The 24,939-nt window shown below is 33.7% G+C and overlaps 2 protein-coding genes and 1 long non-coding RNA gene across 4 annotated transcripts; 2 read left to right on the top strand and 1 right to left on the bottom strand.

The window, feature by feature from the left end:
• Nucleotides 1-1,178: 1,178 nt before the first annotated feature.
• Nucleotides 1,179-5,483, bottom strand: LOC100374719 (MIP18 family protein galla-1-like). 2 transcript variants are annotated; one of them, XM_002733169.3, is made up of 5 exons: nucleotides 5,328-5,483; nucleotides 4,498-4,662; nucleotides 2,144-2,193; nucleotides 1,816-1,861; nucleotides 1,179-1,577 (listed from the first exon to the last, which is right to left on the bottom strand). In XM_002733169.3, the coding sequence occupies exons 1-5, from the start codon at nucleotides 5,401-5,403 to the stop codon at nucleotides 1,480-1,482; spliced, it is 435 nt and encodes a 144-aa protein (XP_002733215.1). In that variant the 5' UTR covers nucleotides 5,404-5,483; the 3' UTR covers nucleotides 1,179-1,479. The 2 variants fall into 2 exon arrangements, with proteins under 2 accessions (XP_002733215.1, XP_077864047.1); XM_078007921.2 differs by lacking the exon at nucleotides 5,328-5,483 and having other exon boundaries at nucleotides 4,498-4,807.
• LOC100374411 (fructose-1,6-bisphosphatase isozyme 2-like) lies at nucleotides 4,514-18,758 on the top strand. Its single transcript, XM_002733167.3, has 7 exons — nucleotides 4,514-4,719; nucleotides 5,825-5,979; nucleotides 12,669-12,924; nucleotides 14,969-15,109; nucleotides 16,005-16,142; nucleotides 16,796-16,915; nucleotides 18,403-18,758. The coding sequence occupies exons 1-7, from the start codon at nucleotides 4,702-4,704 to the stop codon at nucleotides 18,583-18,585; spliced, it is 1,011 nt and encodes a 336-aa protein (XP_002733213.1). The 5' UTR covers nucleotides 4,514-4,701; the 3' UTR covers nucleotides 18,586-18,758.
• Nucleotides 8,368-11,115, top strand: LOC146734936 (uncharacterized). Its single transcript, XR_014931382.1, has 2 exons — nucleotides 8,368-10,454; nucleotides 10,943-11,115. It is a non-coding gene; the product is annotated as an uncharacterized LOC146734936 (long non-coding RNA).
• Nucleotides 18,759-24,939: the final 6,181 nt, after the last annotated feature.

The following is a 24,939-nucleotide window of genomic DNA, read 5'->3' as shown; positions in this document are numbered from 1 at the left end:
TCAACAATCTCAAAATCAATGGTTGGAATCCTAGGTGTTGCTGCTAAAAAATGTCCTTTCCTAGTAAACTGGCATTGTTGAACAAAGCAAAGTACTTTCCTAGTACATGGTATTACTGCAACTTGGACGCTAGTGTGGCCAACATTTTAGTAGAACCTGATTGCCCTGAACCCCAACAGGCTATTAGCTTCCTCGTTGCTGTACTACGTCAGTGGACTGTGGAGTCAAAAAGTAGTATTACTGAATTTAATAAGGACATGCCAATACTAAGTGTAAATCAATGGTGATAACGATAAAATTCTTTCGGATAATGAAAATTGGTATTTAAAATCACGAATTCGTCGTTTTTGTGTGGAAAAATCCCTTGCATACGAACACCTAATTACGCGAAGAACCTAGAACACTAAGCCGGGGTATTTGAAACCAAAATTGTCATCTAAGCGTTAGGCCGTCGCTGATTGGCTGCTGTGCTGGAATGCCAATTTTTAGTTTCAAATACCCCGGCTTAGTGTTCTAGGTTCTTCGCGTATGCAAGGGATTTTTCCACACAAAAACGCCGAATTCGGCCGAATTTTGTTATCGATTGGCTTAATATAACCCCGACGGACCGTATTTTTGTGAAAGATTTGTATTTTTGTCCTGATTTGTAGGAATCTGAAAAACGCGTTTCACAACTTGTCTCTTATTTAGTTTTATGCGTCATTCAAGATGGCATATAGTAAATATCGCATTTATTTTATTATATCAGATGTGCGCCAGACGGTAACCATCAAATTGTACAGCCCTTTGGATCAAGCAGGCTGGAGGAAAAAGTGAAAATGCCCAGTTAAAATTGTGTAATAACTTGTTTATTCATAAATTATTTGGAACCAAGGATTTTGTATTGCTTGTGATGGTAAAAGAAAAGGATGAACACACCACACTTAATTTTCTGGCAAAAAGGTACATTAGGCAGCCAAATTAAACTTGTTTTTGTGTAGCCATGCAGCAACAGAACATTTGTGGTTAAGAGAAGTAATTACATTTGTGAATGAGGCAACACATTCCCTCCGTACATAGTGTGGGCGGGGAGACAGTGGTTACCAGCGTATATTTGTAAGTCTGTACGAAATCATATCAGGAGCACTATTGCAGACAGAAACATTCACAGTGTTATATTGAAGACATTGCACACTGAATCTGGTCAACATATTTAATGACGGTATTTGGTCAAGTGACTTCATTAATAATGCATAAATATCATATTTGGAGCACTATTGCAGTTAGAGACATTCAACCAGTGCTTTATTGAAGACATTGCAGACTAGCTCAAAACATTTAATAACTATGTACCGGTATGGTCATGTGACCTTATTTAAAACGCACAGCTATCACATCTGGAACACTATTAAGCTATGGACACTCAACCAGTGCTTGTAAAAAAAATGGCGACAGATCTGCTAGCTCTGATGGCTTTCTTGTAATATACGTATGTATGTGCTATTCTAGATCGACCACACAGTTGTCTACCAAGTCTTTCAAGTTTGGGTTCTCCATCGCTGCTGCTATTCTTTCTTTATCATTTATCTGTTTATTAACTGAAAGATGAAAAGTTGGTAATAATCATAATTTATTAGTAGTAGTGAGTTACAATTCTCAACTTGGCTGCTAATCATGCGCTGTTATTAGCTGAAATGAACTCACTGGAGCTCACTGTATAAACTAATACTACCGGTATCACATATTTATATAATGAATGGATTTTATCACTGAATGATTAATTGCATCATTCTGATATACCCAAAACACACTCAAATTAAATCAAATTACACTTACTCTCATCTTCAGTAGAATGTGTACCTTTCTTAATGAATATATCCAACTGAAAACAAACAAGTAGAAGACAAATTTGCTGAGTGATTCTTGAGTTACAACATACATGCATACATACACACAGTCGTACCTCTTGAGTATTTGACTGAAACTTGATCAATTCGTACTTTCAAGTACAAAGCATTATGCTCTGAAATTTTAATCTACAGACTTGAAAGGTCAATACAGGTGACCTGAATAGCATTAACCTAAATAAAGAAAACTACATTTTGAAATGACTAAATGATATATTGTACTGCGTCCTCATTGCAATTACTCATCGACAACTTACTTTATAACTGTGTGGCAATGTTCTTTGTAGTTTTACACGAATACATAAACCTGAAAGTGAAAGATACAAGTCTCAGTCAATACCGGTAATTAGCATTGGCATAGGGGTGTGAAACAGTCTTTCCGCAGCAATGCAATTTTTAGTTACACAATTAGGACACAAGTGCAATATTTTAGAGGCAGAAATTTTAATCATGCATTTCACCTATTTTGGGGGGGTTTGTAACATTGTATTTTTGCAATAAAATGTATCACATTTGAATTGTTTGTATTCACGTTTGAGTGGGTGGTACTTGAATAAATACAGAGGTAAATGACCAGTCAGACACAGCACCCTGAAAACATAACTAGGCCATTGACTCTATTACAGTTTCTTCAAAGTTCAGCTATCTATGTCAGGCCTTGAATATGCTTTATTACTGAAAACATATATCTTTTCAATATCACAAACTGTAGATTTATCATAATCTAAAAATGTTGTATTTGCAGGACACACAACAGTATTCATAATATGCATGTGCAATGATATAGTACGTACCAAAACATTGCACCTGTGCACATGTGTATTAGAAAACTTAATTGTTTCATGGAACAAGTACAAAATAACAGATGTGTGCTGATCTGGCCTGATCCAAAAGACAGTACCGGTAAGATGACTAGAAATATTACCTGGTAAACTAACAACTTATTTCAAGAGAGTAAACTTCAATTGAGTTTGTATATAAGAAAGGGTTCATTTGAGTAGGAGGGGAGGAAACACAAAAGCTATTGTTACGATCTTCGATGTGATCTATTGAAAGTAAGCCTCCAACACCTGGTAGTCGTCGCGCCGTGCATGTGCGACATTTGTGTTGATAAACAATCCAATTGCTTTTCTATGAGTTTTGCCCTCGTACTTGCACTTAATTACCATCGGCGACTCCTTCGACACCTTCCAAACACCAACAAATAAACCTAATTAAAGCTTGGTAACCTCTCAGTTTGTACTACGGTAGTTGGTGTGCGCAACAGTCAAATTCCCCATCTTTGTTTATATGAAACTCTTATCTCGCACATGTGCTGTGCGACAACTACCACCCTTTAAAGACTTTCCATTGAAATATGTTATGAACCACATATGTGCTAGAAGAATTGTATGATCCATAGTGATGAATTCAGCAAGCCTAGCAACACTTAATATAATACATGTAGTTAATTTTCTTCTGATCAAGAGCCAATATCACTCTGAACATGTATGAGTTCAGTCTCAATATTTCATAAATGAAGAGTGCCTAGATTCAGCAAGATTTTTAGCATAGAGGTGACGTGCATGCGCGGATTTAGAGGGGGCGCCAGGCGCACACCTCCTCCATCAGCCCACAAAAAAACAAAATTCACAAACCAAGCCTACCGGTGGTCTACTTCGACCATGTCAATAGGAGCGTCCCCCTTACCAAATTTCTGGATATGCCAGTGAAGTGAGTCTTCCAGCTTCAATTTTTTCCATGATAACCAAATTGTACAATGGCAGTAAACAAATCCTATCCCAGCTTATTGTATAAACACTAATGCAATTATTATATGTGCACAGGTATTCAGATGGTACGAATTAATTAAGAAACTTCATATATAACCATAGATCCTCTACTGGAGGGTCTATCATATAACATAAAAAAAAATACCTACTAGAATATTGCTACAGCTGGAATGTTCTATTTTAACATATGATGTTATCGCCTGAGAAAGCCCATTTATGAAATAATGAAGTTGTATGCAGATGATATGACAATTAGGTAGATCACTATAATAGATTCCAATAAATTTGATGAAAACTTGTTTTTCAATCTGATCATTTTTATCAAGACCTAAACAAAATCACCCCCAGATTTCAGCTGGTCTATCCCTAAGTGCTTATTTTGGCTGTTTCAGGATATTCCTTGCAGCCTGCACAGTCAGAGGTTAATTAATAACTGGGTTTTATTTTCACTTATTCGCTGACTGCTAAAACCCAGTGAAATGCTAAATTAACAATGAAATTCATTGTTCCTTTCATGCCTATGAATTTAATAACTCGTTGGCCAATGATTGAAGAAACCCAATAAAGACTCATGGGTAATGGGTGTTACCAACAGCTGTCTACAGCCAATGAAACCATCTTCTTTGGATTTAAATATTAAAAGCACAAGAGTCATTCATGATAAATGTTACAAAATAAATGTTTATAAATGTCCATAAAACAAATTCACGCCTTCATGAAACCTGTAGTATAACATTAAAATGAAAGAACACTGCTCCAGGTATACACATATACAACCAACAGCTTTAGTACGTACGCTATAGAAGACATTATGATAGAAGGTCAGTGGGAGGTCATACCTATTAAGGTTGCCAGTGTACAGTGTGGTACGGTCGGCGTAAATTCCACGTTCACTAAGAACTCATCTGTTCCACGGTGGTTCACCAAAACGCCATCTTCGTAGACTACGTCTAAATCTTCAAGCGTCTGTGGCTTTTCTGGGTCCCTGATAGTCCGGATTATATCTTTAAACAAGAAATACATCACTTTGTATTCGTAAGAAGATGGCTCAACCACAAAGGGTGAGTAAAAGTGGCATCTCCAGACACCAAGGTTACTTACATCGGGAGCACCACACATTGTCCAAATTGTTTGAATTTCGAAGTAGTCGGATTATTATACATGCTTTCCAATTTTAGAGTGTATTTAGTAAGAAGTTTAGCTTCAGCCGGAATATATTAAATATTCAAACAAAGGGAATGTCCAGACATCGTCAGACATGTCTTGGAGCCGTGCTGTCACGTACACTTGTAATTCTGAAAAAAACGCGTGACAAGAACGGTTTCGACAGTTTACTTGTAAATTGCATGCAATAGGTAGACACTTTCACAACTGAAAAATAATGTCTAACTTAGATTGATCGTCTGCAGAAAATAACAATTAGCATTACCCTCCGTGTACCTCACGATAACAATGACATGAGTTTATACTGTTATATCGCATTCACAACAATAATTTGACTCTTACTGAATATCTATTTACTTTTATCTGTTCTTGTCAAAATTTAAAGTCAACAACACTGCGTATGTTTGTTTACTCATAGGATCAAGGTCGATACAGTGACCCTGAATGACCTTTCTAAACAAATTCTGGGGGGGGGGGGGGGGCTTTACAGAGATAGACTCCTTACCGTAAATTTCTTCGGCCAACTCCTTTTCCTGGTCATCCTCTGCACCCTTTATTCTCAAAGTTTCATCTTTGTTCATGCTAGTATTTCAGTACATTACTGTGATCAGGGATAACGATTGTCACTGTGCTCAACTGGGTTCAACAACAGTCAGCGAACATTTACAGTAAGCTTATTCGGCCAAGAGGACCAAGCGTAAAATGCCCTTCATTATTTATTTTTACGTATTTGGTTATATTTTATTGCCACTTCGTAGAGTTATGTTAATGAGGTATTAATTGAGTGACGCCTAATTGGCAACATCAAGGAAAGTTTATTATAATAATTTGGGGGTGTGTCTTATCACGTGACTGCCACATCTCCCAGTCCAGCCAATGACGTCGAATGACCTTTCTTTTCATTCAGGCAGCGTAGCACAGTGCACGTAGTAGAATTCAGAGCTTTACATTCCATCATTTGTATTTACCAAATTCTACTTTTTTCATTCCAAAATGTCTCAGATTGAAACAGATTCCATGACACTGACCAGATTTGTCCTGGCAGAACAGAAAAAAGTTCCCCATGCAACAGGTGAATTGACCCAACTACTCAACGCTCTGTTAACAGCCCTTAAGGCTGTATCGTCAGCTGTGCGACGAGGTGGCATTGCTAAACTGTGAGTATACTTTTTTTTGGGATAAAAATGAGTAGTAGACAATATTCTTTCAATTTGTGTGCAGTAGAAATTGGTTGTTGTTTGACCTACAACATCTTTGATCAGATTAGGCCGTTGGTTAGGTTCATAGTTCACTTGTTGGTTGTTAACATTGTCACCACAGGGCCAATTGTGAAGTGAAAATGAGGATTTTAACCTCACATCAATTGATTCAGATTGCTTGTGTCTTAATGGTTTATCTCCATTAATTGGTTTATATTAATTTAGTTACATCAGAATTAAATACACTGCATATGATGACTACCATTACGTTTGTAAGATTTTTTTTTGATAGAGTACACTCTGCACAACAAACACATTACCTTCGTCTTTATAAATATTCATAAATTAACAATTCAAACTTAATCAAGCAGTTTCTATTGGCCAATGGAATAACATTAGAATGCTTTCAAATGATGTCAATGTGCATTGTGCTCAATGATAGGCTGGTTGGATTCAAAGTGTTGATGTAGTAATCTCTTGAAAATACAATTTTTGTGATAAAAATTGTATGTACAAATTACTGTTTTAATAAATAAACTTCACAATGACCTTAATAATTGGAAAAAAACCCTCCACTTAGATTGGCAAAACATGAAGAAAATGTCAGAAAGTCCTAGTGAACCAGTGAACACTAGATTACTGTGATTCAACAAGGCCGTCATATTTTAGATTACTAAACACTCCTACTCTACACCAACGCCAGATTCAACTACTTTCAGCACAACAAAAGCATTCTCTTAATCTGTATAAATATTTATAAATTTCATTACTCAAATTGTAATGAGATGTTTCTTTTGGCCGATTTATGAACGTGATGATGTTTCAAAAATGTTGTTGCACACTGCGCTTGTTAATTGGCTGATTGGATTCAACTTCATTGATAGATAAAGGAAATGTTTTTGTTGTGTTCAGAGTAAATAGATTGCTTAACTTTTGGCCTAAAAAAATATGATCTTTCTGGTCAGCGTGTTTTCTTGCCTACTTTATTTACTCATTTATTAAATCTGCAAAATGTTGACACAATTTAATATTTTTGTGAAAATAATAATAATTTTTTGTAAGGCCTTAGCTGCACTGTTTTAACTGTAAGCAGCATGTTACTATGCAAGTTTTTGGAACAAATATATTTTATAGTATTTTTTGTCTTGCCTGTAATGATAGTAATTAGTAAATAGTAATTATCATGTTTGTCATTGTTCTTAACAATTTCTTGTGTTCATTAAAAAATAAAGCCATAGTCCTTCTTTATATGTACCAGTCTGCAAACAATTATTGTTATAGGTGTGAATCTATCATTGCATGTTAGTCTCAGGATGGGTAGCACATAGTGAATGAAAGCTCTGTTTCTAATACATGCATGGTGAACAAGATACCTATTTATCACAATTTTATTACAATCTAGAGAAAATACATTTCAAATATCGCTCATTCAAACAAATGAAATCAAATATTACTTGGTATGCTAGTTCAACATTCTGATTTTTTCATTTTAAAATCTCTGCAATCAAAAATTTTCTTCACTGAACGACTTTGTCATAGCAGTTATTCCCACCTGGCCAATTTTTGTGAATGTGGTATGGTTCTTTTATTTATCTGTGACGAACCTTGTCTGAAAGAAATATTTTGCATTTATAAGACGCGTATAAAAAAAACCTCTGGTCCATTTTTGACTCCCATGTGCGAAGCACAAAATGGGAGTCTTTGCAGTTAGTGTGTGTGTATGTGTGTATGTGTGTATGTGTGTGTGTACGTGTGTCCGACTGTTCCACTGCTATCTCAAGAACCATACATCGGTTTTTGATGAAACTTGGTGCATAGATGCTCTGGGCCAATGCGCAGATTTGATTAGGTTTTGGTAAAAATCCATGCTCGTTAATTACCTAATTTGCATGATAATTAGCTAATTTTTAGCTGTTCTATGACTGTTCCACTGATATCTAAAGAACCACTCATTGGATTTTGATGAAACTTGGTACATAGATGCTCTGAACATATGCGCAGATTTGATTAATTTTTGGTAAAAATCCGTGCATATTAATTACCTAATTTGCATGATAATTAGCTATTTTTTAGTGGTTCCATGACTGTTCCACTGATATCTAAACAACCACTCATTGGATTTTGATGAAACTTGGTACATAGATGCTCTGAACTAATGCTAGGTTTTGATTAGTTTTTGGTAATAATCCGTGGATACTAATTACCTAATTTGCATAATGATTAGTCAATTTTCGGTTTTTCCACTGATATCTCAAGTACTAATCATCACATTTCAATGAAACTTGGTACATAGATGTCATATGACACTGCACAGACCTGATAGTTTTTATGGTAATATCAGTACATATTAATTACCTAATTTGCATAATTAATTAATTTTCAGCATTTGATATAAGTAGTTAGCATTACATTTCAATGAAACTTGGTACTTACATACTCAAGGACTATGCAGAGATTGATTGTTTTCGATAAATATTTGTGCATATTAATCACCTAATTTGCATAATTAGTTAATTTTCAGCTTTTCCAAGGGTATCTCAAGTACTAATCATCACATTTCAATGAAACTTGGTACATAGATCCTTTAGGACTATGCAGAGACCTGATTAGTTTTAGGGTAAATAATTGTGCATATTAATTACCTAATTTGCATAATTAATTTTCAGCTTTTCTACTGATATCTAAAGTACTAATCATCACATTTCAATGAATCTAGAATTATGCAGACCCAATTAGTTTCCGGTAAATATTTGTGCATATTAATCACCTAATTTGCATAATTAACCAACTTTCACACTGATATCTCAGGTACTATACATCACATATCAATGAATGTACATGGATGCTGTAGGACAATAGACAGACCTGAATAATTGTGGGTTAAAATCTGTACATATTAATTACCTAATTTGCATAATTAACCAATTTTAAACTTTCACACTGATATCTAAAGTACCATAAAAACTCCAAAATTTCGACCGGTTTTAAATAATTGGTGTTAGAAATGTGACGTGTTTTTAGACTCAAAATTAAGGTGCATTTTCGGACGGTCGAATTTTTCAGAATAGAAATCAGCAAATGAAAAAATGGGGATGATAGACAGTGTGCTTCATTAGTTTTTAAAAAATGCAATGTCCGTCAATTGACGTAAACTTCCTCATGTTTCACGGTAAAAGCAAAGGTCGTGGCCGAGTTGTAACTCAAAATCTAAACAAAGTCATCAATCAGTGAGTATTATGACAAGCAAAACAAAACATCAAGACGCGGAGAAGAGGTCAGCACAAAACTAATAGGTCAAAAGACAAAGCTGTCTCGCACTACCTAGGAAAACTTGCGATGTTCGAAGTACAGGTACCCATTGGACAAAAGATACATGGAAGTTTAGCAAACTATCTCCCCGACCCAGTGCAATGTATCCGGTTAGAATCAAAGCTCACGTATCCCTTATTTGAGGGACCAAATTCTGCCGTAAATTCGCCCTTGGATTAAAAAATAAAATGGGATTTAAGAAAATAAAATGGGACTTTTAAGGTGTATTTTGGCGTCATTTTTCGGACATTTCAATCAATCCTGCCGGCTAAAATAGAGTAAGTTTTACCGTAGTCATTGACGTCTGTCTATTCAAGAGTACACGTGTATGATTTTTATCGTGACTAGCGTAAGCGGGTAAGCTTCCTTTCGAGAATGAGCTGTTATCACTGTGAACAATGTTAAATTATTCTTCAGATGACCAGTTTATTTTTTAAAAACAACTAATTTTTTTATTTAAAAAAAATCATGCCGTTTTCGCATCAAAATCCAAGCCAAAATGTCGTACTACAACATCAATCTCTTCCGCATTGCGTTCAATAACATTAACATATTTAAATAAGCTATGGTAATTTGAACACGTTGGCATCATCCAGCTTTTTGATTGGTTAATTAGCGATTTGACCTATTTGACCTAAGAGAACATGGCGGATATCCTACAGCATCAAACGTTTATACGAGACCGGAATCATTCGCTTACGATGAAACTAAGTTGACTTTTATTTGTATTTCATAACCATTGAACAAATTTATTTTGTGTACATTATTATAATCACTACAATCTGATTAAAATCTGATGTAGTGTACGGGCTTTAATTATTTTGGCTATAAACTTATTTTAATTTTATTTTTCATTATATTTGTTATTAATGCCCTTTTATTTTATTTTATTATTTTACTTTGATTTTGATGATTTTTTTAATTCCGCCCTACCTACATCTGAGCCGATGCCTATGTAACGAGATTTCAACGAGACCCACTATCGACGATTTTAGTCAACGAATCACAGACCTCCTTCTATAGCGCACATGATGACGTCACCGGGCAGAGTCAGGTGGCAAACACACTCAAATAAAATGGCGGATTATACCGACGTTAGCGACCGTGAATAACACGGCTTTTCGGTAAGTTTATCATTGTCAAATGCAACGAAAGTCATTTTTATGTTAATATTGTGGCTCGAATGGTTCGACTTTAGATCGTTATTTCGCATAGTTATTCTGGGAGTGACGATTTTGTTTCCACCGGTTCGACCGAACACCAGTGTCTTTTTCCAGTCGCCTGCCCTGGAGACGGGTGATGTTTTGTTGACGATCGGGCCAAAATCGTCTACGGTATTGAAGCTGTAAAAATTCATCAAATTGTATCAACATTTTGTACATTATACAATAACTCTTTATTAAAGTAATTGAGCTGATTTGGACTGGAATAAAATATTTTTTATTTGGAACACATCGCAATTGATCAGGAAATATATGTTTGCTCCAATTTTCTGCGTCGATGCCGTGGGCCGGTGACCGTTATACAATTTAAAATCAGTTTGCATTGTTTACTATAGCTGTTTACAGTGTTCTAATCATTACGATTTACTTATTTTTTGCTTCCATTCTAGATACTTATGCTCAGTGATGTAAAATTGAAGCGATGACTGAATGAACGAACCTTGGCTGGCGAAGATGTATCTGGAAGTGTACACATTTGTTGGAAGTGAACAAATATTCAATGTAATGACAAAAATTGTAAAATGCTGTGGAATTTCTTTTGCAAATAAAAATATACTAGCAATTTTCTATTAATGGTTTATTCAAGTGGGCAAAATATAATGTACAGAAAGATTGCCCGTATACACTGAAAAGTAAGCAACCGACAGCCTGTATAAAAGGGGGGCTGTGATTGGCTGTTACTTACGCGAGATTTGAACGGGACTTACATAGGCGTCGGATCAGATGTAGGTAGGGCAGAATTAAAAAAAATCACAAAATCAAAATCAAAGTAAAATAATGAAATAAAATGGCATTAATAACAAAAGTAATAAAAAATAAAATTAAAATAAGTTTATAGCCAAAATAATTAAAGCCCGTACACTACATCAGATTTTAATCAGATTGTAATCACTACTGAGTACAGTATTAATCAACAATTCAGAAACTCAGCATGCCGAGATTTTTGTGTTCGTTTTTATTTGAAACTTCGTTTATTTAGAATATATTTTCGTTACCAATAAAATAAAAATCTCTCAGTCAATCAGAAACCCGGATTCATGCCTTCGAGGAAGGTCCTGTTTGAACGCTCACATCGGTTTTTTTTTTGTTTTGGGGAAAACTAAAACTGGTCGCAATTTTCGAATAAGAATGAGTCGGCAATTTTTAGTGGAGTCAAAAATTTGGAGGTAAATAAAACACCGAAACCCGGCAAATAAATAGGCGTTCGAATTTTTAGAGGGGTCGAAATTTTGGAGTTTTCACGGTACTAATTATTCCATTTCAATGAAACTTAGTACAAAGATGCTCTAGGACAATGTACAAACCTAATTAGTTTGGGGTAAAAATCTGTTCATATTAATTCCCTAATAAGCATAATAATTCATAATTTTTTGGTTCTAATCACATTTCAATTAAACTTGGAGACATAGATTTTCTGTTACATTGCGCAGACCTCATTAGTTTTACACTCAAATCTTATTATATTAATTTTCTGATTTGCATAATTAGTTTTCAGCTAAGTAATTTCGAATTATATTTAATGTGTTTCCAATACTCTCAGCACATGGGAGTTCTTTCTAAGCTTTCTTTGATTTCTTTTGTAAGACCTGTATAAAAGAAACTCTGGTCTACCTTATTTTTAGAGATATTTCGGAAAATGTGCTTTATTGACTTAACATGTAAGAGTATATTGTAACTGTATGATCATTTCCAAATGTCTCATCAGATTACATTCAAAAAGAACCAGTGGTGGAAACTTAAAACTGACGCTTAGTATCAGATGTATAGTGCTATTGTTTTTGTCAATATCCCACACTGGTATGCAACACACTGGTTTGCAATGAAGTTCCAAATTTAAAATTATATATATTTATCATAAATGCCTGATCTAATAAAATATCCATTTTTTCAAATAGAATTCATGACAAAATATCATACTAGAAGAAAACACCAAACTCTTGAATTCCCAGAGATTTTCATCAATACCACATACAATGTACCCTTCTTTATTTGTTAATAGTATAATTGACCTATAAGGTCAATGACCTGCACTGCAGGTTAACTTGTACTTTATTGCTACTCATTTTTTACATTTTTTCCTATCTTCATATATTATATATTTATTCTTTCTTGCAGTCATGGAATTGCTGGGCTTACCAATATCCAAGGTGAAGACCAGCACAAGATTGATGTACTTGCAAACAAGCTGTTTATTAACATGTTAAAGTCTTCCTTCACTACTTGTCTTATGGTGTCAGAGGAAAATGAGAATGTAATCGAAGTAGAGACAGAGAAACAGGGAAAATATGTTGTGTGTTTTGATCCTCTAGACGGCTCTTCCAATATTGATTGCCTTGTGTCTATTGGGTCTATATTTTGTATTTACAAGAAGGTAATTATCAGATTTATTCTAGAATGCTTTTTAAGTTAGTATGGATGCCCTCAGTTTGGACTTGATGTTTGTGATTATATCACATTTATTTCTTTCATATTGGTGTTGGTGTTCAATAAGTCAGTGTTTTTCACCATTTCAATTTTATACCCAAAACAATCACCAGGAGAGGGAATGTATATGCAAGTTTTCAAGTTTACCTTGTCTATTATTTTATGTGTATGTTCATTCAAAATTCCTGGATACAGAGCAAAAACATTCATCAATTCTAAAAAAATTCTGTACATGATATACCATTATTATTAGGTCAAATTTTGTTTCAATTTGTGCAAGTGTTTTATTCAAACAACCAAGGTATAAATGTTTTTCCCCTTGGAAAATGAACTTAAAAAACTTTGTGCATGTGATATAATAAATATTAGTTTTGACTGTTATTTCATTCCAATGAAAATGTCATGTTATTATTAATTTGTGCAAAACAATTTACATTGCTACAATTTGTAAGTGAAAACCACAGTAAGTTAGCATCATAGTAAATTTCATTGAAACCCAATTTCTTCAAACTTGAATATATTTAAGTATGGAAATGTAGTATGAATCAGTGAAACAAATGCATAGAATTACTCCTGGTGTAAAAGAAATCTTTTTCAAAGACCAAAATTCAGGAAAAGTCAACTTTTTAACAAGGTCATTGAATCACCTTTTGATAATTTTGTTGTCAAACATTTTTTTGTGCTCTTGAATGTTGATCACTCGTATATAGTGACTTGAATTGGAATAATTTTGGTTTGTCAGGTATATTATCAGCTGAAATCTCCTGTAATCTATAGTTAGTGGTTTGTTGACCTTAAAGTGGTCAAATGACATATGTTTCAAGATTCACATGTCCAGTGCCATTTATTGAAAAAAAGACGTTGTTTTTGAGCAATACAATTCCATACGACACAAATAATTCCTCTTTTCAGTAACGTATTGATGATCTCTTCTGAACTATTCACTGAATTTCTTAGTAATAACTAATATAATGACTACCAGTATACAGCAGATTGTTATCAATTCATACTACTATAAAGGGGAGAGTAAGGGACGACGTCAAAAGATCGATGTCGGATAAAAAACTTATTTCCTTTAGTTTGGGGGTGGGGGGTTTTAACCTCAAAAAGTTTCCATTCTACAAAAACGATTTTATTTTTCAATGAAGTCAAAAAAATCTTGGAGTATTTGTAGTTCGTTTTTCTTCTATCCAATCATGGACAGAAATAAACGAAAAGGGAAAAAAACAGAAAAATGGTTTGGTTCGAGTGTAAATCTGTGTGTCAAATGAGGTGCATTTGTAAAATCTTTTTACACCCAGACAACCAACTGTTATGCAATACTACTGTCCAATTATCAATTAGTATTTAATGGTGAATGTAGTCTGACGCCATGACCAATATTTATCAATTAAGTTTCAGTGGGGGGGTAGGGGGGTTTGGAAAAAAACTAAAGGAATTAAGTTTTTTATCCGACATCGATCTTTTGAAGTCGTCCCTAATCAACATTTCCAACTATATTACTATAAACAAAACCATATATCTTAAATTTGATAACTAACAGGAACTGTGCCATGCATGGAATGTTTTAACAATATCAGGGGTCATGTACAAGCAGAACATGCAATTTTAAATTAAATTAACTGGCATTATTAAATGGAAATTGATCCCTTCTTTTGACAAAGACAGCCAATAACTTCAGAAATATTGAACGTTGAAAAAAAAAAAAAAAGACCAAACTAGATTGAAATTTGACAAGCTCTCATTTAGAATCAAAATACTCCATGAAGCAAAACAACTGACAAAGTTAGGAAATGAAGTGCAAGTTCTTTGTTACTGTGAATGTGTGCATTTGTTCTTTGAATAAGATATTATATTACATTGTTATTTTACATGTTCACATATATTTAATTCAGCCGATTTTACTTATGAACGAAAATAACGAAATTAAAACCTTGTGAATAAATAATGAATTTACATTATTTAATTTATAAATGCTTCATATTTTGCAGATATCAGAAGGTGAAATTGGTGTACAAGATGCATTGCAGCCTGGACGAAATATTGTTGCTGCTGGCTATGCCTTATATGGTAGTGCTACCATGGTAATGTTGTCTATTGGTCAGGGAGTTAATGGATTCATGCTAGACCCTGTAAGTAATATAAATATTAAGTTTTTACAAATTATGTTCATTCAATGATGAACAAAATGTTAAACTGTATCCTAGTCATGTTGGGTACAGTAAAACTTTTAAACTGAATCATTGTGAAAAAATGAGGGATGGTAGATGCAAACACTAAAATGTGTGCGTCAATAGCTCCCATCAATCCTAATATCTGAAAAATAACAATTTTAATAACACAAAATATATCAGAAAAGACTGACACAAGAAAAGCTATCGATCCACAGTTGTAAAATGTGATATTCCATGAGGGACGTTTAATACTGTATTGATTCATTTGATTCTATTAATAATTCATGCACCCACCTCATTTTCAAAAGTTAAATGTATTCTTGTTAATTCATGACATTGTAAAAAATATTTCAAATTATAGCCTTTAATTTGCGAACTGAAATCACTTATAGCAAAAAAATTTGAAAAAAGGATTTGCAACTTGACATTTGTGACTTGTTTATTAAATTATGTTCACCATCCACATCAACAATCACAGTGAGGATTTCTCCAAATGATGAACTTCAATTTTTCACTCACAAAATAAAGGTTACTACGTGTATGTGGCAACAAAAATAATGCTGCACATCACCTGCTTAAAGCCTCTATGGATAGCCAATATAAATTTCATATTATGGCATCAGTCATTGCATAAATTAAATTATTTCCTTCGTGAACTATCTGGGTAAATGGTAAGCATGAAGCGCTGTGTTGTTGAAAGTTCAATTTTGAATTCATTATCACCATTTGTAGATAACAACATGGGGGTATAAACAGTTTATATACCTCCATGATAATATTGACTTGGTATGTAAATTCACATCTTTGATTGGATAATTGCTTGATCCAGTTTCATATTTTTTTGTCTTTTCAGTCTATTGGAGAGTTTGTCTTGACTGAACGCAATGTCAGAATCAAACCCCGTGGTAAATATTACAGTATTAATGAAGGTTACTCACAGTACTGGGAGAAAGGTGTAATGGACTATGTCAACAATAAAAAGTATCCAAAGGTTTGTACCACTATATATATCATTGATTCATAAAATAAACAACTTGTACATATGCCGATATGCAGTTCTCTGGAGACACAAACACTCAAACTAGATACTTTCCCATTATATCTACCGTACTTCCCCGACCAGCTTAACCCAGGGGCCTGAATATGTAAAATCAGAAACAATTAAGAGGTGGGCTTATACTCGAGTACCGCCTCCGAAAAAATGATTTTTTTGTTGGTTTACAATTATAACCATCTTACATGTACCACCCATGAACAATTATCCAAATTTCATCTTTCGTTTACCATGCCGGGGTTATTGTGTCTTTTTGAAGAAAAAAAAAAAAACAGTCGTCCTAAAATAAACACTTTTACAATGAAGAAAAACTGGTAATTCGCAATTTTTGAGAGGTAAACTGAGTATTTATACACCTTTCACAGGTCAAATCGAAGAATAGTTTACTCGTTCACACTCCATTCACGATAGTTTCGGAAAAGTAAAAATAAGGGGCTTATACTTTTACTCATTCCCTACTGTAGCCTTTTTATCCTGCTTTCTTTATGCAATTGTGTAAAATTTTGTCATTTTTAGCAACAATCATCAAATTTTGATGTAGAGTATGTGAAAGTATTTAATGTACAATTTTTTTTTGATTATTTCTGCAGGAGGGTTGTAATGCTTACAATGCTCGCTACATTGGTTCCATGGTGGCTGATGTACACAGAACTATTATGTATGGTGGGATATTTATATATCCAGCAAACAAGAAATCTCCAAATGGCAAAGTAAGAACTCTCTTGTGTTATATATAGGTCACACATGTTTAATGCAGATATGAATAGTTAAATATTTTAGTTATGAAACTCCCACATACAAATCTTTTAGAATAAGACCTCTTTGTTTACACCAATACGTCTAGCATTCTAGTCCCCTTTTACTGATGATACAACATTTAAATATGGCGGTGCAGTCAGTTACTGCTCTTCAACTATTTTCGGAAAACTGTGTTGCTATAACTTCCAAACTCAACACACTATCTCTGAGCTTGTTATTTGCCTGATATACCTTACAAACCACAGCATCTAGTCTTTGCTATAATTGGCTTCTTTGAGAGGTGTAGCGAGATCCAAGCACTGTACACATTTTACCAGGTGATAGTGTCTACTAATTATCGGGGTCAGCACAAGGAGGCCACACCATGCCATGTCTAAAGTCAATTGTAGGTGTGTGCAACATGATGTTTATCTGCTAATTGCAAGATGGGGTCACAGACCAAATCTAGTTTGCTTATATAGCAACTCTCGGTACTACACATGCCCGGGCTAATGTGCATGTCTTGTTCTGTAATAGCACAGCCATGTCAATTAATACTAAACGCTTTCTATTCTCACTAACTAAACTCTCACAAGTATTCACATAGATTTGGGGACACCATTTACAAAAGTGCCCTATTGTACCCATGGGTTGCAGATGGAATTCTGACATCAGCTTCGAATATTTTTCTCCTGGGAAGGACAGAATAAATATTACTTTGAAAGATATCTACATTTTATGATCAGAACAAATGTATGATGTTGTATCATCAGTAAAAGGGGACTAGAATGCTAGACGTATTGGTGTAAACAAAGAGGTCTTAGTCTAAAAGACGTCCAGGGCGGCACATACTTGATAATAATAGCCAATTATTTTAAGTAAAAACTGAAAATGGACAAATATTGTCTGTTGACTCCAAAATTAGGGTTCTCTACCACAAATATTGTCTGTTGACTCCAAAATTAGGGTTCATTTCCACAAATATTGAAGAATATAAGAAAAAAAGTGCAGAATAATTTGGGCGAGAAAGTCTGGTGATAAAAAGTTGATGAGTTGGTTCAACATTATCAAATTAGACACAACATTTTGAATAAGTCTGTTTCCACATATGGGCAAAGACATTGTTGATCTCTTGAGTCAATCACTATTGCAAATTTTAATTAAAAAATGAGGGGTCTGTATTTACAAATATTTATAAATACACTTAAAGGTACAGGTTTCTACTGCATACTATATTAATATACAACTTATATAATTGTGTACTAAATATATACATAAACAGTAAAACCATTATGGTGTATTAAATCACAATATTTTGATTATCAGAGTTGTATGCAGTAACTGCTGAATGTACTCATAGTGAGATATATGTAATATTTCTTAACAACTTTACAAATTTACAAATTTCCAAACACTACAGAAATGTAATGTCTTAATGAAAATACTTTTTTTCTTATAGCTTCGTTTGCTATATGAGTGCAACCCAATGGCATACATTGTAGAACAAGCAGGTGGTATCGCAACTACTGGAACAAAACCTGTATTGGATGTTGTGCCTGAAAATATACATCAACGTTGTCCTATCGCACTGGGCTCACCTGAAGACGTCAATGAATACTTAGAATGTGTGAAGAAAGTTTAAAGTTGATAGAAAATATACTTATCTTAATGTCTGCATATGATAGACCAAATAAGTCACCTAGTATGAAAAACCATTGTTTGTCATTACATTATTAGTTGTGTTTTCTGTGTTTTAAGTTGTTGTTGCCATTAGCGATTGTGAATAAACAATAAATAAGATAACATGCAGCATTAGCATTATCGTATTTGCTCTATTAGTAGCACAGTTACTGACAGGTATGTCTATGATCTAATAAAGTAAAGTTTTTAATGATCCAGTATACGATACAACCTACTGCTAGTCTAAATGTGCTTTTATTGGTGATGTGTTTCTAATAGAGTAAATACTTTAATTCAGATCATCACTCCACGAATAAAAATTAGCCATATGCAAACGTGAAGAGGACTGGAAAATGTTATTAGTTTATTGACCCCAGAGAAGATTATCATCTGTGCTTGTGCTTAATAAAGTTTTATGGATTGTTTTTTTTTTTTTATTTAAAGTTTTTAGTTTTAATGAGTTTTATCATTGTTTGACTCCCATGTGCAAAATACAAATAGATTCTTTAAGTTTACTTTATCTGTTTCACTCGTATCTCTATACTTTTCATTCTATTTCAAATGAAATTAGGTTATGAGAACTATGTATATTGATTTCATCAAATTTTGCTTCTAATCTGTGAATGTAATTAAGTATATTTACTTTTTTTGTGACTGCATGCTTCTAGTATATTGAAGTGTTGCATGGTAGGAATATTTGGTCTGTACTCCAATGCAGCAGCTAAATACTGTTGATTGCTGCAATATTTAAATTGTGCCTTAATAGGGAATATGAAATATTATGATGTAATCAAACTTGTACCAGATTTGTTCAATGAACCACAATATTTCCCTGAAAATGGTCAAAGTTTGGTCAAGATCTTTAATAAACTTTAACTGGTTGAGTGGGCCAAAATATTTAACTAAAATGTAAATGTTACATGAGAGGTGAGGTTGTCAGATCTCTAATTTACATAATGTTATGCTAGATACTGTATTTGTTCTATTAGTAGTGCATCTCTATTAGCATACCAACACTTGTATTTAATGTATACTGGATCATTAAAATATGAGTTAGTTTGATCATTGTTTACTTAAGCATTTTAACAGAGTAAATTTGATACAGTATACATGTAGCCTGTGGCATGTTTAAATTGTTGATAATCAGTATAGATGTCACTCACTGATCAACACTTGCATGTTATCTGCGACAACAATGCCCATGAGTTGGAAAACGTGCACAAATGTTCAATAACTGAAGCAGGAAACAACACCTTTATTTTATCTTTAAAGCAAACAGCCTAGTCTTGCCGACCAGTCAGTGTGTGTGATGGCCCATATATGAATGGAGAATGTCAACACTGGCATTTGATCAAAACAAACACTACAGAAATGGCCCATATATGAATGGAGAATGTCAACACTGGCTGTGATCTGCTGCGACAACAATGCCCACGAGTTGTTTTGTTAAAAGCAACACATACATAAATATTCCATAACTGATGCAGCGAAAAACATCTTTACATTTATTTTATCTTCTGAGCAAATGACACAAAACAAGTGTGATGACCCATACAATATGAATAGGTAATGTTGCACACAACATTAATTTACCTTTACGTTTGCAACTAATGGTCAACATAAGGTAAGCAGTCTTGGTGAAACATGTGACTTCACTTCTAGCAACCAGCTGAAACTGACCACACCACATGTAACTAGCTAAAACTGACCCCACTGCAAGTAACCAACTAAAACTTTTTAACTCGTGACCAAATCAGGCCTTACTTGGAATTTGGGGACAACTTTTTTGTGAGCAACCACAAGCATGCAACTACAAACTGCACAGATGGCTTTTTAATGGACTAACAACATTTTATTTTTTGTTATAATAGAATACTTAGTTGAAAACAGCAAAAAGGCAGTATTCAGAATGTGGCTTAGAATTTGAATTTATTAACCATGGTAAAATGGCTTGGAAATTGAAAAACTGGGTTGCAAGAGTTAGCTAGAAAGTTGAAAAATTAGATTTTAATGTTACAAAAGATGGCTGGAAAAAAAAACAAAGAAAAGCCCAGTAAACTATCCTCATCTAGTCAAATTATTTTCCAAAGCTTCATTGGTCAAATTTGAAACATACAAATACAATCAATATAAATTTTGAAAATTTCCAAACATTAAATGACCTCCAATATATTACAGCAGATTGGTCATGTGGTTGGCAAGTATGAAATGGTGGGCTTTATTGGGCAATTGGGCAACCTAAGCAAATCACCTAGAGAAGTATTTTGTCCGTCACACACAATGGAATTTTTTTCAGTCTATGTCACCAGCCCACAACTTGAATTTGAGATATTGCGAAAAAATAATACTGCCAAAATGGCCACTATCCACTATTATAGAACCACAATTTTCTCGAAAATTACCGGTAAGTTGGTGACTCAAAACTTATAACTTATAATGCCCGGAAGAACAATTTATTAGGAAATAAATAAGTTCTAGGATTTTGCAATAATGAGTAGGCTTTCACAGGTATACAAAATTGCAAAAAAAAAAGAAATTTGACAAGATCGTACAATGTTGTGAATAGAGATTTGAAAGTTGGTAGAAATGTTTGAAAACTTGTCCTAAGTAGCTGTATCAAAACCTGCAATTAAAAGTTAGAAAAATTAACAAAAATCGAGTATTATCCCATATGTACCGGTATTATTAAATTGTTATATGAGCTCAATGTCTATTGGCGAGGAATTGCGTACAAATTTGTGGAAAAAGATTGAAAAGTTACCAAATTTGGTTGGAAATTTTATTTTACTCAAGTGGTTGACTTTTTATAAATGTATAGTGAAAAGTTCAAAAAAATGGCGAAAAGTCTGATAAACGAACCTCAAATAGCCGAATTATCATCAGAAACATGTAGAGGTCATGGGTCAATTTATTTGTATTGTTTTTTTGGTTTCTTTTGTTCACATTATTTGTCTTGATTTGCTGAACGAAAGCAACAAAAGATTTGCATATTCATTTTTCTAATTGGCTGCATGGAATCCTAAAAATTATGGCACCTCGTTCTAATTATATATTCATCATGTCATACAGGTTGTCAGTGATGTATAATTTTGTTTCGTGAGATGAACAAAGTTTGCTTAGTTATATTTTTCATTGTTGTGTCCCAGTAATTACTTTTATTTTCGCTGTAATATATTTTCGTATATGAGCACTCTCGTTAGATTGTGTCGACATTCCTTCCAGAAACATAGATTTCATTGTTTTATACTACAAGTAACTTAAAAAAAACCTAATGGTTTTGATATTATGTCTAGTACTCGTATGATCGTCGTGAACAACCCAGGAACTCATTATTAATCATTATTTACTTAAAGACAAAGAACGTGAATGGAAAGGAGGCGAAATGAACAAAAAAGTTTTTCTGCCAGCAACTCTTAATTCTTTAGCTGTGTTCCTTTCCAACATTGGGAAATTTTGTCATGGTCAATGACTTGACTATGGCATACTTTGTACTCCACTAGTCTATCTAGAAATGCTAAACATGAGAGTTTGGTAAGTAAGGCTACACTCTGAAAAATTCAAATTACTTCTGAGGGGAATTTGTGTATTTTGTGTTCGAATTCATGAATATAATAAAAGAATTTAGCGGATTTAATTTATCCGCAAAAATAATGAAATTAAAACTGTGAATAATTAATGCTTTTACATACATCACTTGTGTGCATACCTCTACTACAGGAAGTTATACCAACCAAATTAATGCTAGAATTTGTTAAAGAATTGTTTAACTATATGTGACATAGCAAAGGTAAATATCAATATACTGGCTCATTGCATTGATAAAATGGTGGGTAAGGCAAACAAAACTTGTCTTTGATTTTGTCAGAATGGTTTGGAAACACAAAAATGTTGATACAACTCTCAATGCATACAGTAGTCCTCAAATCAACACCAGAGGGCAGTCTACTATTAAAACATTCACTGTATGATGTTTGATTTTACTAAAATGAGATATTAGTTGAATGGGGTACAGGAAGTAGGACACCCATTATACTCTAGGCATTTCACTACTAATCCTACTGCAAAATCAGTACTTTAAAAAATAACTAGCTCTGCTGTCATACCATGTTCTTGTACATGATTGTCATCGTTTGTCCATAACTACATTATCATATTCTTGTTGAAAGTTACCAGCAAAATTGCCTTGATACATTTACTTAGTATATAGGTAACTTGGGTGGACATCAGTCAGAATTCATTTCTTGACAATATCTTCAGTTCTGTATTTTCAGCGAATATTTTTGTCATGTTTAGTAAAAAAATGATATTTTCAACTTCTTACAAAATCAATGTTCAATACAGCTTCAATTCAAGTGACACCCTCTAGTGCCGCCTTGGTTTAATTAATTTATGTGAATACCGGTAACTATGATTTGAAGTGGACCATCATTAACAAAAATGTTTCGAAACATTTACTTTATTCTAAAAAAGGAAAATTAGTAAACTAGTTGTAGAATTGAAGTCATTCTGAAAAAAAAAAGATTGAAATTGTTTAATTTTAAATGTACAATAATCCACAAGCTACGTTGTTCTGCAGTAAGGTAATTTATTCACTCCATGTCTTTGCAACGCAAATCACCAAATTAATTACCAAAAAATTGAATGAGAATTCTACGTAGTGAAGTCATACCTTACACCCATTTGATTTTTATCATCCAAAGCTCCCAATTCGGAGGTAAAAAATTGTATGGTGCTGAAAAAAACCAGCAACTTTGGGTTGTTGCACTGACATTGCAAAAAGTGGTGTTTAGACTTTACACGATTCATGTCGATTGTGTTCCCAGAAGTGACATGTGATGCTGGGCTCTGGCTACTAACACCTGAATTGCCAGTAATTTCATAAAAAGATGGGGGGGGACGACATTTAACCTGAACGAGCAAATGCGGAATATAGATAGCAGGGATGTGATAGCATCCTTTGCCAAAAAGCCTTTCACATCTGCTCTCATCAACTCTGCTTATTGACACCAGTGTCGTCGTCATTAGGTGTTGACTGGCAAAATGGATTATTTTGTAGCCATATTTGATGACAGATGGAAACCATTGGTGCTTGGTAAAAGTTGAAAAGGGCACATGCATGCAATATCCGTAAGCTGCTGGGGGAGCTTTGAACAATAGAAAGATGTCAAATGAGACCTCTTGGGCTCTATGGAATTGGTGCAAGGTAAGTACGACTGAAGTAGTGGAAGTAAAATATTAATGTTATAAAGAATAAAAGCAGAAAACAGGATTGCAAATAAACTTTCAGCTTTAAAAAGAATGGATAAAAGCAATTCTGAAAATCTTCTAATAATACTCAACCCAACTTCATCAGAATCTTGGGAGAAACTACTATGAAAATTTCTTAAAATAGCAACAGATCCCAGCCAGGAAATTATAGAGAAATTGCAGTTTATAGTTGTGTTTGAAACACAATTTGTAGTACAATTGATAGTACCAGGTATACTTCACATAATAGCCAGGCAGGTCATTAAGATCATTGTACTACAGACAATTTTATCACCAAGTACATGACAGACGTTGAACGGTAAACTGTGTACCTGCTTTATTGACTTTCAAAAAGTGTTTGATAGTTTTGAAAAATTGCCTCTTCTACAAATTACTGAAAATATATAGAATTAATAAGCACAATCATTGAGATAACAAAGTAAGAATTGTACCATTAGTTCTATTCTAATCCAGATAAAAGTTACCTACATAATTCATTAGATAACTCTGCAGGTGATCTAGTTCATTTAAATGGCAATGAAATAACTTTACTCCTCTATACAGATGATGTTTTAATTTCCACAACAAACACAGGTATGAAGAATGAATTAAACAACCTTTAAAATTACTGTAAAAAATTGAAACTACAAGTACCGGTACACAAGACAAAACTAAAATTGTTATTTTTAGAAGAAAAACATTGAAAACAGGTTCTATTAAAATATTACTATTACATATTGTTATCTAGAAAAAAACAATTAAAGCTGCCTATGCTCTATATAAACTATTAAGGTAGCGAGACTATTATTTGTGTTGAAAATTACGATTTTCACATTTATTTATTAATTGATGAAATGCACAATAAACTTTCATCTGACAAAGTCAACGTAACCTAAAATGTCATGTAAGTTGGTTAAAATGTAGATTTTCTGAAGGGAAGCAAGGCAGCTTCAGTAGTGTTTTCTAAAATCAACAACACAGGTTTAATTTGTGTGCCTATAAGTTTCAAAGATTAACTCAAGACAAAGCAATGTTAGGATGTGTTATCAGTAGCTATTTGACACACAAT

Source organism: Saccoglossus kowalevskii, chromosome 13 (genome assembly GCF_978046115.1).
Source record: "Saccoglossus kowalevskii chromosome 13, keSacKowa6.1, whole genome shotgun sequence".
NCBI lineage: Eukaryota > Metazoa > Hemichordata > Enteropneusta > Harrimaniidae > Saccoglossus > Saccoglossus kowalevskii.
This window is presented reverse-complemented; position numbering and strand designations above follow the sequence as displayed.

Coding starts and splice junctions, on each gene's coding strand:
- LOC100374411 (XM_002733167.3), top strand. Junction 5,980..12,668: donor CGAGGTGGCATTGCTAAACT/GTGAGTATACTT, acceptor TCTTTCTTGCAG/TCATGGAATTGCTGGGCTTA. Junction 16,143..16,795: donor ACAATAAAAAGTATCCAAAG/GTTTGTACCACT, acceptor TTATTTCTGCAG/GAGGGTTGTAATGCTTACAA.
- LOC100374719 (XM_078007921.2), bottom strand. CDS start 4,777: ATGTGTGGTGCTCCCGATGTAAGTAACCTTGGTGTCTGGAGATGCCAC. Junction 2,194..4,497: donor TACACTGGCAACCTTAATAG/GTATGACCTCCC, acceptor TTTCACTTTCAG/GTTTATGTATTCGTGTAAAA. Junction 1,578..1,815: donor ACATTCTACTGAAGATGAGA/GTAAGTGTAATT, acceptor TTCATCTTTCAG/TTAATAAACAGATAAATGAT.